Source organism: Meleagris gallopavo, chromosome 14 (genome assembly GCF_000146605.3).
Source record: "Meleagris gallopavo isolate NT-WF06-2002-E0010 breed Aviagen turkey brand Nicholas breeding stock chromosome 14, Turkey_5.1, whole genome shotgun sequence".
NCBI lineage: Eukaryota > Metazoa > Chordata > Aves > Galliformes > Phasianidae > Meleagris > Meleagris gallopavo.
In genome coordinates, this window is record NC_015024.2 from 9552527 (window position 1) to 9570848 (window position 18322).

Sequence of the window (18322 nt, forward strand, 5' to 3'; positions counted from 1 at the left end):
AGATTTTTGGACTCACAGCCATGGTACAGAAAGCCAGGCTGCTGCTGGTGGTCTCCTCGCTGCTGAGGAGGTGAAAATAAAAGTGCTGAGTGCGTACTGGAGAGCCAGCAGGGATGGCCATGGCAGTGGGGATACCCACCTTCCTCCAGGGGCAGCGGCTGTGCATCGCTGGGCGCTGGGCCCATCCCCTCACTGAGTCAGCCCTGAGCGATGCTGATTGGGAAATAATTGCAATAATAATAGAGATATTTTGCTCCCGAGGAACGAGACGATACAAACTGGGCACTGAGCCAGGAGAGTTTTGAAGGGCAAAGCTGAGAAATCAATGGCTCGAGACTGCCGGAGCAGCTGGCGGGCTGGAGAGGAGTGGTGCCTGTGCCTCGGTGGGTCTCAGAGCAAGTGTGGGGCTCCAGGGGGCCTTGGGGCTCTCACCCCAATCTGTGGTCTCCCCACGTCCCTCTTTTACTGACATTTGACTCTATCTCAATTCCTTACTGGAGGCTGCAGCTCTGGCACCGGGTCTTTCTCTCCAGTGGTTCAGTTTTCCTACAAAATGATGCAAAAGGTCTTAGTGAGAGCTTTTTGGTTCCATCAGAGCTGGTTGAGCTGTGAGGTGGGCTGTGGTTCTCCATCCCTTCTGCTGATGGGGCAATTCTGACTGATGCAGCTGCTCCCAAACCTGTGCTCCCTAGAGCACCCTGCTCCAGGCAGCTGCCTGCTAGCCCTAGAAGCTGAATGGGTAACTGCTGCTGTAATCCCTCTTTCCCTTAGGCACTCTTTGCTTTGCATTCATGCTTTTCCTGCTCTTGGCATGGAGCTGGTAGGACCGTGGTTTTGTGTGAGGGACCACGTGGCTTTGGGAAGCTTTGCAGGCAGCCTGCAGCCCCTCCAGCTATATCCCATGGCAAAACCTCTGGTCGTACCCCATTGTCTGCCCTCAGTCCATGTGGCCGAGCTCTGGGTGCCACCACAGGGACATGACACCCGTGGTGACATGAGCTGCAAAGGCAGTGTCACAGCTATCAGTGCAGGTCAGCTTCTGGGATTTGTCGCTGTTATGGGCGTTGATTTAGATTAAGTATCTTCTTGTTTTTTGCTTTATTATACTGATATAATTAAAGTTCTAATATTCTCTGGCTCACGGCAATGCAGGGCCTAGGACGTGAGCCTTGCTTGTATTAATCTTTATAAGTGGGTTGTACTGACTGGCAGCTCAGCTCACCCCTTGCCCTCAGTGTGTTATGAGTGTGGAAGCAGCATCTTGGCCCCGTGCTGCCTGCCAACATCTCCCCGAGCTCTGCGTGCCCCCAGAATGCTGTGTCAGACCCCCAGAAATACTCAGCTGCAGTGCAGTGGCCACGAGGGGGGTCATGGGCACATTCCAATGTGGGGCAGCTGCTGACTGCCCAGGCTGCATTGCTGGCATTTTTCTGCTGGGATGCGGCAGGAATGCATCTCCAAATCCCCTTTCCCGCTGCCCATGTCCTTGCACTTCAGTCCTCATTGCCACTGTTTCCCGGCAGTGCTGAGCCATCCCAGCAGTGATCTGCTTGGTGCTCATCCTCACCTCGCTGGATGCAGAGTTTTGGTGACCTGAAACACAGCGTTCAGCACCACATCCTCACCTCGTCCCTGAACACTTGTCCCTGCTGTTGTCCCCAGCCAGCACCCCCTACCCGAAAGCACTGCCTGCATTGACTGTGGCCCCCCCGAGGACAGCTGATGCTGCAACCTCGCAGCTGCTGCTAGTCCTGCATTTTCGAGGTGACTGAGCAGGGATGGAGGGGGGAGAGGAGTGTTCCCCCTAGAGCAGCTGATGCAGGAACCTCATTTTGGAAACTAGAGAAGGGCGTACGGGCGGCAGCTGCCGTGCTGCTGCTCCCTGGGGCTGAGGTGGGGGGAAGGTATGTGGGGGTGCTGGGGGCCCGGCTGCCTCGGGGTGAGCCCAGGCCACATGAACAGGGCTGGACATAGGATCCTCTGCTTCCTGCCCTGAGCTGGGCTGCGTGGTGTTGGGTGACGCTCCCCAGCAGCTGTCACCTCCGCCCCAGGTTGGCTGGGGCCGAGCAGGTCCTGCTTGGCCTTGGGGAGATATTTTGCATGATGCTGAGGTTTCCTGCGGCATGGGGACCCCTGGTGCCCCCTCTGTGTTGTCACCCTCCACTCGCAGCCCTGAGCTCTGCAGAGCTGTGGCACAGGGCTGTCCCTGCAGGTTTACCACTCGCTACATCCCTGGAGTGTACTGGGGAGGGAGCGGGGGAGGCTTTGAAACGCGCTCCTGTAAATAAACCCTCCTTTCTCCTTGCCTGTCAGCGCTGTGCGAGCCCCGTGGAACTGGAAAGGGTCCCCGTGAAAAGGCTGCGGAGTGTGTTTGAGGCAGATAAGTCCCTGCCTTTGAAGTGTGGCAGGCGGGCGAAAGCGCCCTCCTCTCGTCGCTCCTGCCAGCCGCTGAGCATTAATCACAGCCGCGCGCAGATAAGAGCACAAAGCGTCGCCGAGCACTTCTCGTGCCAAGAGGAGGGGGCTGCCGGCAGCGGGCAGGGGCTGGGAGAGCCAGGTGTCCCCCTGCAGGGATGTGAGTGACTCCAGCTCCTCTCTTGGTCACTGTCTGTGTGCCGCGGTGCCGTGCAGCTGTGCCGTGCAGTCTGCCCGGGCTGCTGCTGCTGCCTGTTAAATCCAAAGGCAGCCCTGGTATGTTGGCAGCCGCTTTCCTCACCGGCTGTGCTCGCTCCCCACCTGCTGTGCCTGTGCCGGGGCTGTACAGCGCCATGCTGCGCTGGGCCGGGCTGCCCGTGGCTGCTCTTGGGTCCTCTCATCTCTGCCTGCGAGGGGTAACGGCCTCTGGTTGACCCAGGAGAGGTTCGGGTTGTCTATCAGGAAAAATGCTTCTCAGAAAGAGCGGTGATGCACTGCCCAAGGAGAAGTGGAGTCATTACGTCCCTGGAAGTGTTCCAGAACCTTGGAGATGTGACACTAAGGGATGTGGTTATGGCACTGTGGGGGTGGGTTGGCATTGGTTATCTTCGAGGTCTTTCCAACCTTAATGATTCCATGGTCTCACCACCTGCCTTGCCAAGCTGTGGGGCTGAGTAGCTTCTCAAGCCCAAGCTGTGAACGTTGCCATTGCAGGTTCCTTGGAGTCATGTAGGTCAAGGGATGAAATACATGGGCTGGAAGGAAGATGGTCTAGTTTTTGGGTGGTCCTGTGTGGAGCCAGGAGTTGACTCAGTGATCCTTATTGCTCCCTTCCAAGTGGGGATATTCTATGAAGAAGAGTGCCTGGGAGCAGGTCAGAAAGCAAAAGGTATTTAAGCAAAATAAGTTTTGCCTCTGATGAGTGTTTTTTGTTATCCACAACTGAATTTCCCACTATGTGCACGAACGAGCAACTTAATTTCTGTGGTGTCTTCCACCTGTGGGTGCTTTGCTCCATTCATCCATTGTCAGCCTCCCCGCCTGAAGCCCACACCAGGGGGTATGACTCACCCAGAGCTCAGGGATATGGCAATGGTTGGGATGGTGCCAACTAGTAGAAGCACCCCAGTGCCTCAGTGGGGCTGGAGAGAGGCAGTAGCATCCTCCATTTCATTGCAGCCCTACAACTCCTTCCAGCCCCATAGGAAGCAAAGCTCGAGCCTGAAGCAGCCGGCTCTGCTGTGCAGAGACAGGTAGAGCAAGGGCAGGAATCCAGAGCGAAAAATTAGTGCGAGTAATTATTAGTATTGGGTAATTATATCAGCGTCAGGATGAGGAGAAAGGTTAATAGTATTTTTTTTTTTTTTTTTTGGTAAATGTCTTTTCCCCTGGGTGGAAGGGAAGCAGGGTGGGCAGGAAGACACGTGCTTCCGAGGGGGCTGCTCTGATTAAAGCACATCCTCTCCCCCTGCCCCAGCCACCGCTGGCCCCGCAGGTGGGCACGGGCTGGGAGCAGCCCCATGCCGGTAAGTGATGCTGCTCATCTCATCAACTGGCTTTGGGAAACCGCCGTCCTATGGCCCAAGCAGCCCACCCAGGTCTTCAAACCTCATTTTGCTGCCCCCTAGACCTGCAATTAGAACATCCTTAGCAGTGGGAGCGGTGCGCATCGCAGACCCCACCGGAGCACTCTGTGTGTCGCCGCCTCTTTGCTTACAGTGATTATTTTTAGGTCCTTCCTGGAGCCTCAAATTAACTGGAAGTGCTTCACGTCTGTTGGTTTTTTTGCTTTTTTTTTTAATACATCTCTTTCTCTTTCCCAGCACTGCGCAGTGCAATAATGTAATGGGGAAATTACCCCGCTAGTTAAAAATTACTGCCAGTGCGACATCCACCCGTAGATCTATTTTAGAACCAGGGTAAAACTGTATCGATTCCTCTGCGCCGCAGCTACGGCCCATAAAAGGGCTGGAAAGGTGCATTTGTCACGTTGCCATAGCGAGGGATGGATGCTGCTGCTGGGATCAGACAAAACCCTCCTCTGGGGGGACCTCGGGTGATGCTGGGTGCTTTGTGTGCAGTGTGCCCCGTACAGGTGCTGGGGGTTTGAGCTCTGATGTTGGAGTGAGGTGAATGTGGTTTTGAAGTTGGGCATGAAGATACCCCCAGAAGGGCGGGCGGAGGCTTTGGGATGGGCTTTGGGCATCTCTTGGGTTCTCAGCGTGCGGTGGTACGTGGCACAGTGATGAGGGGGAGCATGGTGTGGGTGGGTCTGGCAAACCATGCTGAAGGACAGGTGACTTATTCTGGGTGATTGTGGAGGGAGTGTCCCTCAGTGATGGGAAAATGGGCGTAGAGGTGTGCAGCAGGGGAGGGAAGCAGAGAAGGGGTGTTTTTGGTTGTGCCATGGGCTCCAGCAAGCTGTATCTGCTCCACTAAGGCCAGTCCTGAGGTCCCTCCATGCACTGCTGCTCGCTGGCTGCTCAGGGGTCTCTTTTTTTAATTAAATACATTTGTTTTGTAAAATGGCCTAAAAATAATCCAGGACTGGTGCATGCAGGAGGCTGGCGGTGAATCAAAGGCGTCGCTCTAATTAAACGGGCCCCGGTTTGTTTGTGAGTCGCATACATTTCCATGCTAATCAGCTGCACACCAGGATCTGGCTTTCCCAGCTCCTGATTGGGAACGTTGCAAATAGGGAGGGGGATTGGGGACACGAGGCAGTGCTTGGGATGAGATGTGGGTTTTTTTGGGGGGGGAGGGTTCTCCACAGCCCGTCTGCTTGGGTTGGTATTAGCAGGGTATGTACATCTCACCTGTGGCTTGTGTGTGGTCCTGCTGCTACTGGGGAAGTGCTGAGGTGATGATAGGGTCTGGGCTGCTTTGCCATGCTGCAGTGGCCACAGCTTGTCCCTTCCAGTAAGGGATGGGGGGGCAGCATCCCAACAATGGGGCACTTTCCCCAACCAGGCAGAGGTGAAGGGTGCATGGGTCTGTGCTTACTCCTTGCTCTCTCCTGCAGATCCTGGTGGACTTGCCAGCTGACAGGAAGCACCAAGCGCTGCAGTATGAGAACGTGGTGGCCCACGAAGGCAGCTCCATCCTGCGGGACCTGGTGCTGAGCCCTGACCGCCAGCACCTCTACGCCATGACTGAGAAGCAGGTAAGAGGTGGAGGCTGCAGCCCCCAAAGCCACGCCATTGCCACATGCTGCGTCACTTGTCTTCCCCACTCTGTTCCCTGCCGAGCTGTGCTGGTGGCATCCCCCAGATGCGCTGTTGTCTTTGTTGCCTTTGCCCTGATGTCCAGTCTGCACTTTCCCTCTTCATCCTTTGATGTCTCACTGGGGACAACCCCCTGCCCGAAAGTCACTTGCCTACTGATCGTAATGGCTGGGAAGGGCAGATGAGATGCTCTCCAGGCTGTGGCCCCAGCTGCCACCAGAGCTGCCCAGCCACCTCTGTCCCGCCTCAGTCATACCACCTGGGAACACTCAGCTCCTCCCTACTCCCCCTTGTACAAAAACATCACCTCAGGGCACGTCTCCCAGACAGGGCCCTTCTGTTCCTCTCCTCCCCATGGTCCCTGCCCCGGGCATTAATTGTTAGTAGCAGCTGCTTGAAATCCCTGTGCCCCAGGGAGCAAGGGCTGCTGTGAGAGCCGGCATCCCTGCTGCGGGGCTGTGAACCTCCACCCTGCCCTCAGGCTCTGCAGGTGGGCAGAAGCTCCTCGCTCTGAGCAGCCTGTTCTCTCTGGAATAGCTGCTTTTGCACGCTGGGGCAAGAGGAGCCATTGGCTGGAGCTGGTACAGCTGATGTGTCCCCAGACCTCAGTGTGTGCACCTGTGTGCCTACTGCTGCCATCCCCAGTTCAGAGCCGTCCAAAGGTACAAATCTAACTCTGGCATGGGCATGCAGCTGTCATCCTGAAAGCGTGGTTGGTGCTCACGATAAGAAGTTTTAGTTGGCTGTGAGGGAGTTTGCATGCTCCTGGGCTTGCTGGAGAGCCTGCTGCTACAAGTTAATCCATCAAAGGGCTGCCAGCACGGGTGAGGTCCCCGCTGCGTCAGGGCTTTGTGCCGAGCAGCAGTGGCACTTCTTGGAGCTGTCGGGCTCCTGTATGGTCACAGCCTCGTAGCCTGGCCCTGTCTCCTCCCCATATCCAGCCTGGGTGGCAGAGGAGGGGAGAGCCCAGCCCAGCGTGGCAACTCTGTGTTCCTCCCCATTGAGAAGGGGGACAAGGGCATGTTTTTTCCCCGAAAACCAATTCTGTGCTGGTATCTCAGCCCCAACTACTCCTCAAGTTCTCTTTGGGAAGCTTTGCTGCAGGCAGAGCGTTCTCAGGCAGGGTTATCTCAGGAATGTCTCAGGAGTTTGGAGTTGTGCTGGGCTCTGCCTGATGGGGAGAGGTGTGCATGGGTGGGAGTGCTGCATAACTTCTGGCCACTGGCCCGGGGCTTTGGAAGGGGGAAGGATGCTGGAGCAGGGCCTTGCATTTGTCTAGACAGCCCCATGGGGACGGCAGAGCTTTTCCCCCCTCCTCCCAGTTCCTGTCTCTGGTTTCTGGTCTGCTGCAGGAAACCTGAGGCTTTCCAGGTGAGGCAGAAATTGGATTTGGGCTGCAAAATTCAAAACAAGGGCAGTGCCACACCACAGCTCGCAGAGGAAGTCTCCCAGTGCTGTGCCCGTTGCTCTCCCCACCCTCTGTCTTCCTCACTGCAGAGCATCACAGCTTTCCCTCCCTTTGACAGGAGCTCCTGGGATTGAGGCTGTGTTTCTGGGTTCTGGTGAGGAGGGGAGACTGGAGAAGCAGAGGAGGGGAGGAGTTTCCCCAGCCCCCATCCTGTCCCCCCCACTTCTCCTCCCCACTACTTAATAAAAGCTTCTCTCTTCCCTACTGCAGCTTGGTGTTATCAGAGTGCTGGTGGAAAGTAATTAAATGAACAGTTGTAACAGAGCTCGAAGGGCTTGGAGAACGAGGGGATTTTAATCAAATCTGGAGGAGCAATTAATAAAGGAGTGGTAACCCTTTCGGAGTGGGACTACGAGCTGCAGGGGTGTGTGGGAGGTATTGGAAACTGGTGTCAGAGCTGAGCTATTCCCCAAACTCTGCAAAGATGAAGGTTTCCCCATTCTGGCCTTGCTGGGCTGGCCAGGAGATGGTGGTTGTTGTTCTTGTAGAGTTCCCAGACTCAGAAATGTGATGTCCAAGGCATTTCCCAATGCGCCATGGGGTGGTGGATCCGCAGCCCTTTGAGCCCTTGTGACCCAGCTGTCCCCTTGGGCACCACTTCACTGCCTTTTCCCACAGGTGACGCGGGTGCCAGTAGAGAGCTGTGAGCAATACGAGAGCTGCGAGCTGTGCCTGGGCTCCCGGGACCCCCACTGTGGCTGGTGTGTCCTCCACAATGTGTAAGTACCAGGGCTGGCACTGCAGTTTTGCTGACCTTCCTCTGCTGTCCTGCACCTCACACCCAGCTGTAGGGAATGGAGCCGCTACTGTTTCAGTTCTGGTGAGGCTGTGCCTTGAATACTGTGTTCAGCTGTAGGACCTTCACTGCAAGACACTGAGGTGCTGAAGAGTGTTCAGAGAAGGGCAAGAAAGCTGTGAAGAGTTTTATGAGGAGCAGTTGAGGGAACTGGGATTGTTCAGTCTGGAGCAGAGGAGGCTCAGGGGAGACCTCATTGCTCTCTACAACTGCCTGAAAGGAGGCTGTGGTGAGGTGAGGGTTGGCCTCTTCTCCCAAGTAACAGCAATAAGATGATAGGATAAGTTGTGCCCAGTGAGGTTCAGGTTGGATATTAGGAAACATTTCTTCTCAGGAGAGGTGAGGCACTGGCACAGGCTGCCCAGGGAGGTGGTGGGGTCACTATCTGAAGGTGTTCAAGAACTGTGGAGATGTGACACTGAGGAACATGGTCAGCGAACACGGTGGGGATGGATTGATAGTTGTACTAGATGGTCTTAAAGGTCTTTTCCAACCTTAATGATTCTGTGATTTTATGACAGGACTGTAAGACATGTGCGTTGTTCACTTTCTCTCTCCATTTTGCCTGGCATTTAATTAAAACACTTCCCATAATGAAATAATGTTGTTGCAGAAAGCGTGGAGAGCAGCGGGGAGGGAGTCGTCTGCTCCGTAAAGGAGGTGATGGAGCATTGCAGGCTGCTCTGTAGGGGTTGGGGAGATGCGTGTGTTTGACAGGGATGCTGCAATAGAAGAGGAGAGGGATGTGAGCATGGCTGCACTGTAGCAGAGGTGCTGGCACAAAGGGAAAGCGGAGCTTCTATTCTGACCTCAGGCACCTGAGGCCCATTGCTGGGCACCTCATCCCCCCATTGGGTATTTCTCAGCTTCTCGTCCTCACCGTGGTGGTTTCATCCCCCCAGATGCTCACGCAAGGACCGCTGTGAACGGGCAGATGAGCCCCAGCGTTTTGCCTCCGAGCTGCGGCAGTGCGTGCAGCTCACTGTGCAGCCCAGGAACATCTCAGTCACCATGTCCGAGGTCCCGGTAAGTCCTCAGGGCTGGGAAGGCAGCGATTAAGTTAAATAACGAGTGTGCAACTGATAGGGAGAAACGAGAAGAGAGATCTGATACAAATAAAATGTAGGGGATTGATGAGGGCCGGCCTGTTGCTGGATGCAGATAATAAAACTGTTGATTACTATTCAGAAAAGACGTAACCGAGCAGTAAATGTTTCTCCACAGTATAAATAACAACATCAGATTTGCCATTTGTAGGCCAGAGATCCATCTAGCTCAATATCCTGTCTGACAGCGGCCAGTAGTAGATATTTTGGGATGTGACTTAGATGCACAGCTCACTGCTCTGTCTGTGCAGACAGAAAGGATGATGTACTTCCATGAAATATTTTCCAGGCCATTAGCACTGTAAAGAGAATGCAAAACAGCGTATACTAGCAATAAACTTTTGCAAGCTGCCAGGTCTGGATGTCTGGCACTCAGGAGTCCTGAAGGAGTTGGCCTAAGAGTTCCTTGGCTTGCAGATGGAGCTTTGTAATAAAGAAGTGGATGTTGAGAAAAGTCCAGCAAGCAGAAAAGGCTCTTGTTGGAAGGGCACGTGGGATGACCCAAGTGGCTCAAGATTGCTTGGTTTGACATCAAGCTGAGAAAAGCTAGTGGAAAAAAAATGAGGTAGGATACAACTGATGAAGAATCAAGGATGGGAATATAATTAATGCTAGTCAATGTAGTTTTGTGTCAAACAAACCGCATTTTGTTCTTTGATGAAATTATGACTTGAATTAGAAGAGGGACTGCAGGGATGTGATGTCTCTAGACTTCTACAAGGCATTTGACTCGGTACAACACAACATTCTGATTAAAAATTAGCATTATACAATATTGATAAAGCATGTGTTAAGTGGATTAAGAACTGGCTCCGTGACAGATCTCAAAAAGTCATTGTCAGAGGGGAATTGTCACTGAATGGAAACATTTTGAAAGTGCTTCTGCAGGGATTGGAGTGCAGCTTTGGCTTTTCATCGGTAATGTGGAAACAAATGCGGAATTGCTGCTGATGAGATCTGCAGAGGATGCTGAGACAAACGGGGTGGCATGTTATGGGGTGCTGGGGAGGAGATCCCTATGGGGTTTGTGCTAGCTCAGCAGGGAAAGTGGATTTGATACTGCCAGGTCCTGAGCTGGACTTTGAGGAGTAAGGCTGGCTTTTGAGAGATGTCCTGGGAAGTGGTGATACTGGAAAAGATCCCAGTGCACTGATCCCAGGAAGGGCTGTTTCGTGGGCGTTCTGGGAGGCATTTGTTGCTCTCTCTGGGGCTATTTCTGTGCCTGCTGGTGCCTGTACCGTGGGGTCTGCTGTGATCAGTGCTGGGATGCAGCACTCGGGCCGGAGACAGCTGCTTAAAGGCGGCTGAGCACCTTCAGTAAACAGCATGTAAATGAGTTGGGGCTGGAGAAAATGCCTTCCAGTGAGAGACTTCCCGAGCTCAATCTGCTTAGCTTATCAAAAAGGAGATTAAGAGGTGACTTGATTACAGAGTATAAGTGCCTTTACGAGGAGCAAATATCAGGGACTAAAGGGCTTTTTAATCTATCAAGGAAAGGCATAACAAGAACTAATGGCTGGAAGCTGAGAAAAATTCAAATTAGAAATAAGGCAAGCGTTTTGTAAAGTGAGAACTGCTGACCCCTGCAATGAATTTGCAGAGGAAGAGGTGAATTCCTTCCCTCTTGATGTCTGCAGAAATAGATGCTTTTCTGTAAAGCATTCTTTAGCCAAACACTGGGCTTGGTCTCTGCAGAGAGGTGAGACATAATGGTTTGTGGTACAGCAGAGGGCAGAGGATGTCGGGCTGTGATGCATTCAGGATTCTAAGCCATTTGCATCTACGCTCCTGGCTTGAGTGCTGGGGTCCTGCATGGGGACCATGCATGTGGATGGGAGAGGGGGGTTGCACCCCTGGTTTTCCTGTTGGCTGTTTGCACACAGCAGACACAAAGGAGTCATTTTGTTAGCTTCCTAAGGCCGTGCTCCATGTTCTCTCCCCCAGCTGGTCCTGCAGGCCTGGAACGTCCCCGACCTCTCGGCGGGAGTCAACTGCTCCTTTGAAGACTTCACTGAGTCCGAGAGCCGCATTGAAGATGGGAAGATCTACTGCAGCTCTCCCTCTGCCAGGGACGTCATTCCCATCACCAGGGGCCGTGGTGAGCTTGTGTCCCTTGTCTTGGCTTTGCCCCATAGGCAGACGCTGAGGAGAACAGTCCTGTGACAGTGATCCCCAGCCCCAAGCAGGGGTGGAAATGGGTTCTTGGGTGCTGGAGTAAAAGGACATTGCTGCTTCTCCAGGAGTGGTGCTTGCCTTTGATGTCCCTGTTCTATTCCAAGCCATGGGTGCAGCTACATGCTGACACATTAATGTTCAGTGCAGCAGTCCTGCAAAGCCTGGGCATGCCAGCCTCATTCCAAACCTGTGGACCATTTCTGTAGGTGTCTATGGACTCTTGGGCCCTGCTGACCATGGAAATGTTAAACTCTCCTCCAGTGCCACTCTCGTACCCCAGGGCAGGCATCTGTCCCCATGCTGTAGTTAGCTAAAGGGGCTTGATGCTACTCCTGGGCCCTGCTGGCCCACTTAGTGGCTGGGTGGCTATGGATGGGCACTCTCCTTTTATTTCTGGATTGGGGATTTTGTTAGTTAACAAGAGTGGATATTGTTGCCCAGATCCTTCCAACCCATCACAAGCTGAGGGCTGAACACATGCCCCGGTGTTCATTTCACTGTGTCGTTTCTGATGCCTTTCTCTGCCTTGTTCTCTCTCAGGAGATAAACGGGTGGTGAAACTCTACCTGAAATCTAAGGAGACCGGGAAGAAATTTGCCTCTGTGGATTTTGTTTTCTATAACTGCAGCGTCCATCAATCGTAAGTGGCCTGGGCTTCGTGAGTGTGCGCTGGGAGCAGATGGGCTGGGCAGTATGGGACTTGATCAGAGAGATCTCCATTTGTGGGTGCTGATGTTGCAAGAAGAAAGGTTGAGCACAGCAGTATTGGCAGCGAGAACCCTCTTTTTGTAAACTGGGGCAGTGACCAGAGAGCTCACAGTTGGTTTGGATGTGTGGGAACATGCAGCACCAGGGCAGAACCTCACTTAAGAACAGGGCTTTCAGTTGGAAAAAGCTTTGGAAGAAAAAGCAAATTTACTGCATTGCAGACTGGAGCAGTCCATGTGACTGAAAATGCCAAGCATCTTGTTATTCCTGGAAACAGTTAATAGGAGTGAGTTGGCTAGGCAAAAGGAGAGCCTGTGTTTTCCTGTGACAGTACCTGCTTCCCAGGCTTGCTGGAGGGAGGGCTGGAAAGTTACAGCAACACTGAATGGAACATGCTGCATGTCGTGGGGCAGTTACCCAAGAATTTCCTCAGTGGAAGTAATTGTGAATTTGCTTTCTTGTCAGGCTGCCTTGAAATCTACTCTAAGCGTGGGTCTTTAGGCAGTTTGAGATATGCATGTGATAAAATAGAGGAGGTGGGGATTATTGATGTGCTGTCTAAGCACAGTGTACAAGTCTACCAGGCAGCTGCTGATGAGGTGCTGAGGACACTGTGCTCGAACTGCAGGGAGAGCGTCGGGGAAGATGCTGGGGTGTGTTTGGGCAGAGAATTTGGAGCTGGAGAATGCGAGCGATTTCATTCTGCTGCCAGAAGCCTCCCACGGATGGCGGTGCTCCGACTGATCAGTAATTACAGATAAGCAAATGTGGAGTGATCTCTTTGGGGCAGCTTTTTTTGTGAAGGATCTAGCCTGGCTTAGGGGGTTCTGCTGCTGATGGCTCATTCAAAGCGTGCTCAGCAAGCAGGCTGCGTTTTGCTTTTTGATCAGGAAAAAGCAGGTGAGCTGCAGGCACCCCGCTGTGCCGGCTGCTCCAAAGGGAGTGAGTCAGAGAGCCCAAAGGACCTCTGCTTGTGCTCCTGCTGAGGAGCAGCATGCTGCTGAAAAGCTCAGGGTGTGGAGGCAGAGAGCAAAACAGCCAGGGCCAAGGAGCAGCGGGCCCTTCAAACCTCCTGCATCACAGCCCTGGGTGCAGGGAGACGGGCTGTGCTTGGGGAGTGCTGTGGCAGTGAGCCTGCAGACTTGACTTTCTCCCTCACCTTGACTCACGAGATGAGCTTTGTCTCCCTTCACGTCTTGTGGTTTCAATAACATTAGCTCAGCTTTGGCTCAGGATGGCTGCATGTCATTATTTTGCAAATCAAAAAGCAGATGTGACTTTTATTTTTCTAAACGAAAGCAACAAGACTTTTCAGTAGGAAGAGGATCAGATTGGTCCAATTGGGGCCACAACATTTTGGTCCAGTGGGAAGAGCTGGTGAGGGAATTGGCATTTCATTTTATGTGCCTTACATAGCAGCAAAAGAACCCCCCCTTCCCCAACAAACCTACAACAAAGAGCCCTGACTGATTTATTACTGCGTTGATGTTTAATTTTGGGTGCATTATTTAAAAAGGCTAATTATGGATGCATTAATATTTATGGGCTTCGGTTGGAGCTGATAGAATAGTCCGTGTTCTAGGCTGGTGAACATTATTATTATTTTTTTTACATCAAGAATTTTAGGGTTTGGAGGCAATTTTAACTGTGTGACCCGCAGTCAGATCATAACCAAAGAACATGACAATATCCAGGGTGATGCAATACTTTTAAATACCATTTGCAGACAGACGTCTTTAATGGATCTCTCTGGAGTTAATAGCCTTTCGGATCCAGGTTTCATATTTTGTGGAGGAAAATCTATAAGTCAGCTTGATATATTCTGCATTGGGAACAATATGCTTTTCCATGAGGCTAATGTTTTTTTTTCTGCGGAGTTCTCTGATTGCCGTGCATTACGTTTTCTTTTTTTTTCTTTTTTTAATTTCGGGGTGGCTTTGGTTGGGTTAGGAGCCAGAGGCCTGAGTGTTGAATCATTTCTCAGCTACAGATAAAGCGTTTGGACTGGTAGAGGCCCTGAGCTGCCTTCCAGGGACAGCCCTTTGTGTCACCTGCTGTGTGAGGACTGCCCCCAGCACCCTGCAGCGGCGCCCACACTGGTCCCATCCCTCAGACCAGCCAACGACAGCAGTAGACATGGGCTGCACTCAGTGCACTTTGCCCTTGTGCAAGCTTGGTTTACTTTTTGTTTCACTTTGGAAAAAGGAACTGAGCAGAAAGCCCCGAGTGTTTGTTCCAAGCTCCTTCCCTAACGTTGCAGTCCTGCAGGCTTTTGTTGGTTGCCCCTTCTTGCTCTGATTTGCCTTGTCTAAAGTGCTAGGTACAGACTAAGATTCTCAGGATAGCTGATTGGCATGCCCGATCAATATACCTTCTAGGGATTTGTGCTTTTCAGAGGGCATGCAGGTTCTGTGCCTGATTGCAGGACGCTTTAAGGTGGATGCTGGCATCCCTTGAAAACTTTGTCACCAGCTTCTTTAGCAAGGAAGTGTGATTTCTCAAATATCATCAAGTGTGGCAGTCACAACAGTAAGATGATGCCCCTGGTGCCTGGAAAAAAGGCAGTGTTGTACCCATTTGTCAGAAGGGTAGAAACAACCCAGGGAACTACCAGCCTGCCAGCCTCACCTCTGTGCCGGGGAAGATCCTACAGCAGATCCTTCTGGAAGCTATGCTAAGGCACGTGGAAGAGGAGGAGGTGTTATGGGATAACCAGCATGGCTTCTCCAAGGGCAGATCCTGCCTGACCAACCTGGTGGCCTTCTGTGATGGTGTAACTGTACCAGTGGACAAGGGAAGAGCCACCGATGTCATCTATCCATACTTCAGTAAGGCTTTTGTAACACGGTCCACCATAACAGTCTTCTCTCCAAATTGGATTTGATGGCTGGACTGCTCAATGGATGAGGAACTGGTGGTATGCTTGTACTCAGAGAGTGGTGGTCAATGTCTGCATGCAGATCTGTGACAAATGGTATCCCTCAGGAGTCAGTACTGGGACGAGTGTCAATGATAGTAAAGGATTGAGTGCACCCTCAGCAAGTTTGCTGTGTTGTGGTTGATGTGCCAAAGGAGTGGGATGCCATTCAGAGAGAGTTAGGCTGAGCAATGGGACCGGGGAACCTCATGAGGTTCAACAAAGCCAAGTGCAAGGTGTTGCACCTGGGTTGTGGCTACTGCTGCTGTCAGAACAAACTGCAGGATGTAAGGAAGGAATACAGCCCTGCCAAAAAGGACCTAGGGGTACTGGCGGGTGACAGCTGGTCATGAGCCAGCACTGTGCCCTCACAGCCCAGAAAGCCAACTGTATTCTGGGCTGCATTCCAAAGCAGGGTGGCCAGAAGGTCAGGGAAGTGATCCTGTCCCTCTGCTCTGTGCTGTGAGACCTCACCTGGAGTGCTGCATCCAGGTGTGGAATCCTCAGTACAGGATAGACATGGACCTGCTGGAGTGCATCTAGGGGAGGGCCACAAAAATGCTCCATGGAATGGAACACCTCCCTGCAAGGACAGGCTGAGAGAACTGGGGCTGTGCAGCCTGGAGGAGAGAAGGCTCTGGGGAGACCTGAGGATGGCCTTTCAATATCTAGATGGGGGCTGTAAGAAAGAAGGGGACAGACTCTTTAGCAGGGTCTGTTGTGACTGTGAATAGGGTAGGAACATGGAAAAGGGTGTGTAGGGGATCCATGTGCTGTGAAGCTGCCCTGGGCTGGAAGGCACAGCTGCACTAGAGCTGCTCCAGTAAATTTGCACCGCTTTGCAAAGACATCTTGCAGCAGAGCCTTGCTTCCAGCTTTGCAGGATTAGAAGGGTGAGTAGGTAGGCAGAGCTTGCTGTGATTGAAAAATGATCAGGGTTTGTTTGTGGTGAAAACAAATCACTTCCCAGTGAGAGTGGAGAGGATGAGCCTTGTGCCTGGATCTTGCTGCAGCCTGTAGAAAGGCAAGGATGCTGGGAGGGGAGTTTCACTGTATGACCTTTAAAGGTCCTTCCAACTCAAATGATTCTGTGATCCTATGTGTAGTTCAGGGGTGTTGGCTGGGCAGGGTTGGGAGCTCCTGACTTTGTTAGCAAGGGTCTGTTTGCTAAGGGCATGAAGCAGAGCTGGGCCCAGATGCCATGGGTTGCTCTCATAGACTCACCTCATGGGTGTGTTCCCTTGGGAGCCTCCTATGGGGCACTGATCAGGCAAACATGTTTGAAGACCTTTGGGTGCTTTGAAAGTCTGATGAATCTGCCTGTGTCCAGAGAGCTGTGTGCAGATGCTGAGGTCATCTTTCTAAGCATTACTCTTCCACTTCAAAGCATTCCCTGGGAAATTACTTCCCTTTAAAGATAAAGATGTGATGTTGGGCTCTACGGGTGAGGGGAAAATCCCTCTGCGATGCTCACAGAGAGGGGAATTCCTTGGGATGTGGAGCTGGGGCCACAGGCACACTCCTTGCCCAGCCCTCTGCTTGCAGAAATTAGCTGTTTCCAGGGACAACCAAGAGGTATTTGTTCCTTCTGCATCCATGTTTGTTGTCTGGATTTCCTTTCTGGAAACCAGGGGCTGTGATACCAAGAGGAGAGCCAGGCAGACTGGGAACTGGTGCTTGTGCTGTGCTTGCATTTTATGTGCTTATGCTGATGACACCGACCTCGTGGCCATGCACTGCTGCAGCTGTGACCTCTGAGTTGCTGAACATCCTGAGGGTGCCATAAGAGCTCCAGCAATGGTCTGATTGTGCTGAGCAGCCCCAGCTCCTCCTGTGGGCCGGCTGGGAGCTGCCTGCTACACAGCTTCTGCTCTGCAACCCAGAGCTGCATTTCCAGATGCTTACAGATGCTTCTCAAAGGCAGGGCCAGATGGCTGCAAGCAGTTAAGGAAGTGTATATTTGTGTTTTACCACCTCTGAGCTTCGAGGCAGTCACAGATCTGGGTGTAGGATGGCACCATCCTCTGCTTTGGATCACCTTTGTTGGGTCACGTTTGCGCCTGTGCCCTTAGGTTGGCACAAAGGGAAGGACAGAAACTTGATGTCCAAAGAAGTGCTGTCCCTCTGCTGCTCTTTGTGGGGAAGGACTTTTGCAAGCAGGCAGCAAGCCCAGGCTTGTCCTGGGATGAGGAATCTGCAGAGAGTTATCTGGAATTCCTGGAGAGGCTGCACGAGGGCGTCAGCACAGCCGAGGCCATGACCCACTTTCCTGCCCTTCTCTCTGCCTTCAGTTCTGCCTGGCCCCTGCATGAGCTCAGAGGAGCACTGAGGAGTGAGTCGAGGCTCGGTGTCTGTGCTGCATCCTCAGCATCAGCGCTCTGCCTTGCTTCGAGGAAGGGGGGCTTCACATGCAGGAGAAACTCCCTCTAATTATCAGGAGTGATGAAAGCCTCTTAGGCAAAAAGTGATGAGGGAAAAGTGCCTGACCGTGGGAAGGAGAGAGACAGCACAGATGGCATCGTGCTGCCAAGCAACCTGCTCCTGTGTGGGAAACAGACAGCAGTGACAAATGGACGCGCTGGGGATGCAACCCGGGCCCCTCCGTGCAGCGCGACCTTGGGCAGCCATGAGCATGGAGCCGTGCCTGTCCCACAGCAGCACACTCCAGCCTCATCCCAGCTAGCTGCTCACCCTGTTTAGAAGCGGTCTTGGGCTTCAGTTGCTGCTCAGCTCCGTCCTTGTAGGACTGCTGGGTTAGGGTTAGCAGAGAGCTGGGAATCATAGCGAGGTGCCCAGGATGACGTGGAGTAGAACAGAATCGAAGAGTGAATGGTTTGGGGTGGAAGGGACCTTAAAGACCATCCAGTTCCAGCCACCAAGCAGTGGGTATGGACATCTGCCACTGGACCAGGGTGGGCTGGAGCTGGGGTTTAGCCATGCCCCTGGTACCAGGTGCTTTGCGGAAGCTTTGGCTGATGGGTTGTGCTCTGGTGCAGGCTGTACATACAGCAAAGATGCTGTGTGGTGAGGTGTATGAGGTGAACTTACTGATAGTGGCTCTTGATGTCCTTCATAAGGTGAATGGCAAGCTGAGGTAGGGTGTGAGAATTGTCTGCAAGGATGTGGGCAAAGGCAGAGCTGGGTATCAGGAGTGAGCTTGGAAGAGGAGGTCCTGCATGGTGTGTCCTCACAGGATGCCATGGCTGTAGGAGCATCCATGTCCATTAACAAGTGAGAGGGGCAGGGCACCGGGTGGTATGCACTAAGGTCAAATGGCGAAGGAGAACCTTGGGTGGCACGTGATGTGCCCTTGCCCTGGCAGAACAGGGCTGGGCCAGGCTTTTTACCCAGTATCTGTGGGGTGCCTCACACAGAACAGACCCTGTGGCTAGAAACCCCCCTGCTGCCTGTACCTCCTCCTCTTCTGACTGGCCCCTCCCTGCCTGCTGTGCTTCCACCAGGGTTAACCCCTGCGTTCCCTGCCTCACTGCCTTCACTCCTGCATTTCCTTGC

At 52.8% G+C, this 18322-nt stretch overlaps 1 protein-coding gene across 1 annotated transcript in view; it reads left to right on the top strand.

Annotated features, from left to right (window-relative positions):
* PLXNA1 (plexin A1) overlaps positions 1-18322 on the top strand; it is a 91118-nt gene that overhangs the window by 28700 nt on the left and 44096 nt on the right. The window contains 5 exon segments of the mRNA XM_019620119.2: positions 5438-5578; positions 7726-7826; positions 8806-8929; positions 10954-11107; positions 11725-11824. Of these exon segments, the coding sequence (XP_019475664.1) occupies positions 5438-5578; positions 7726-7826; positions 8806-8929; positions 10954-11107; positions 11725-11824 (620 nt within the window).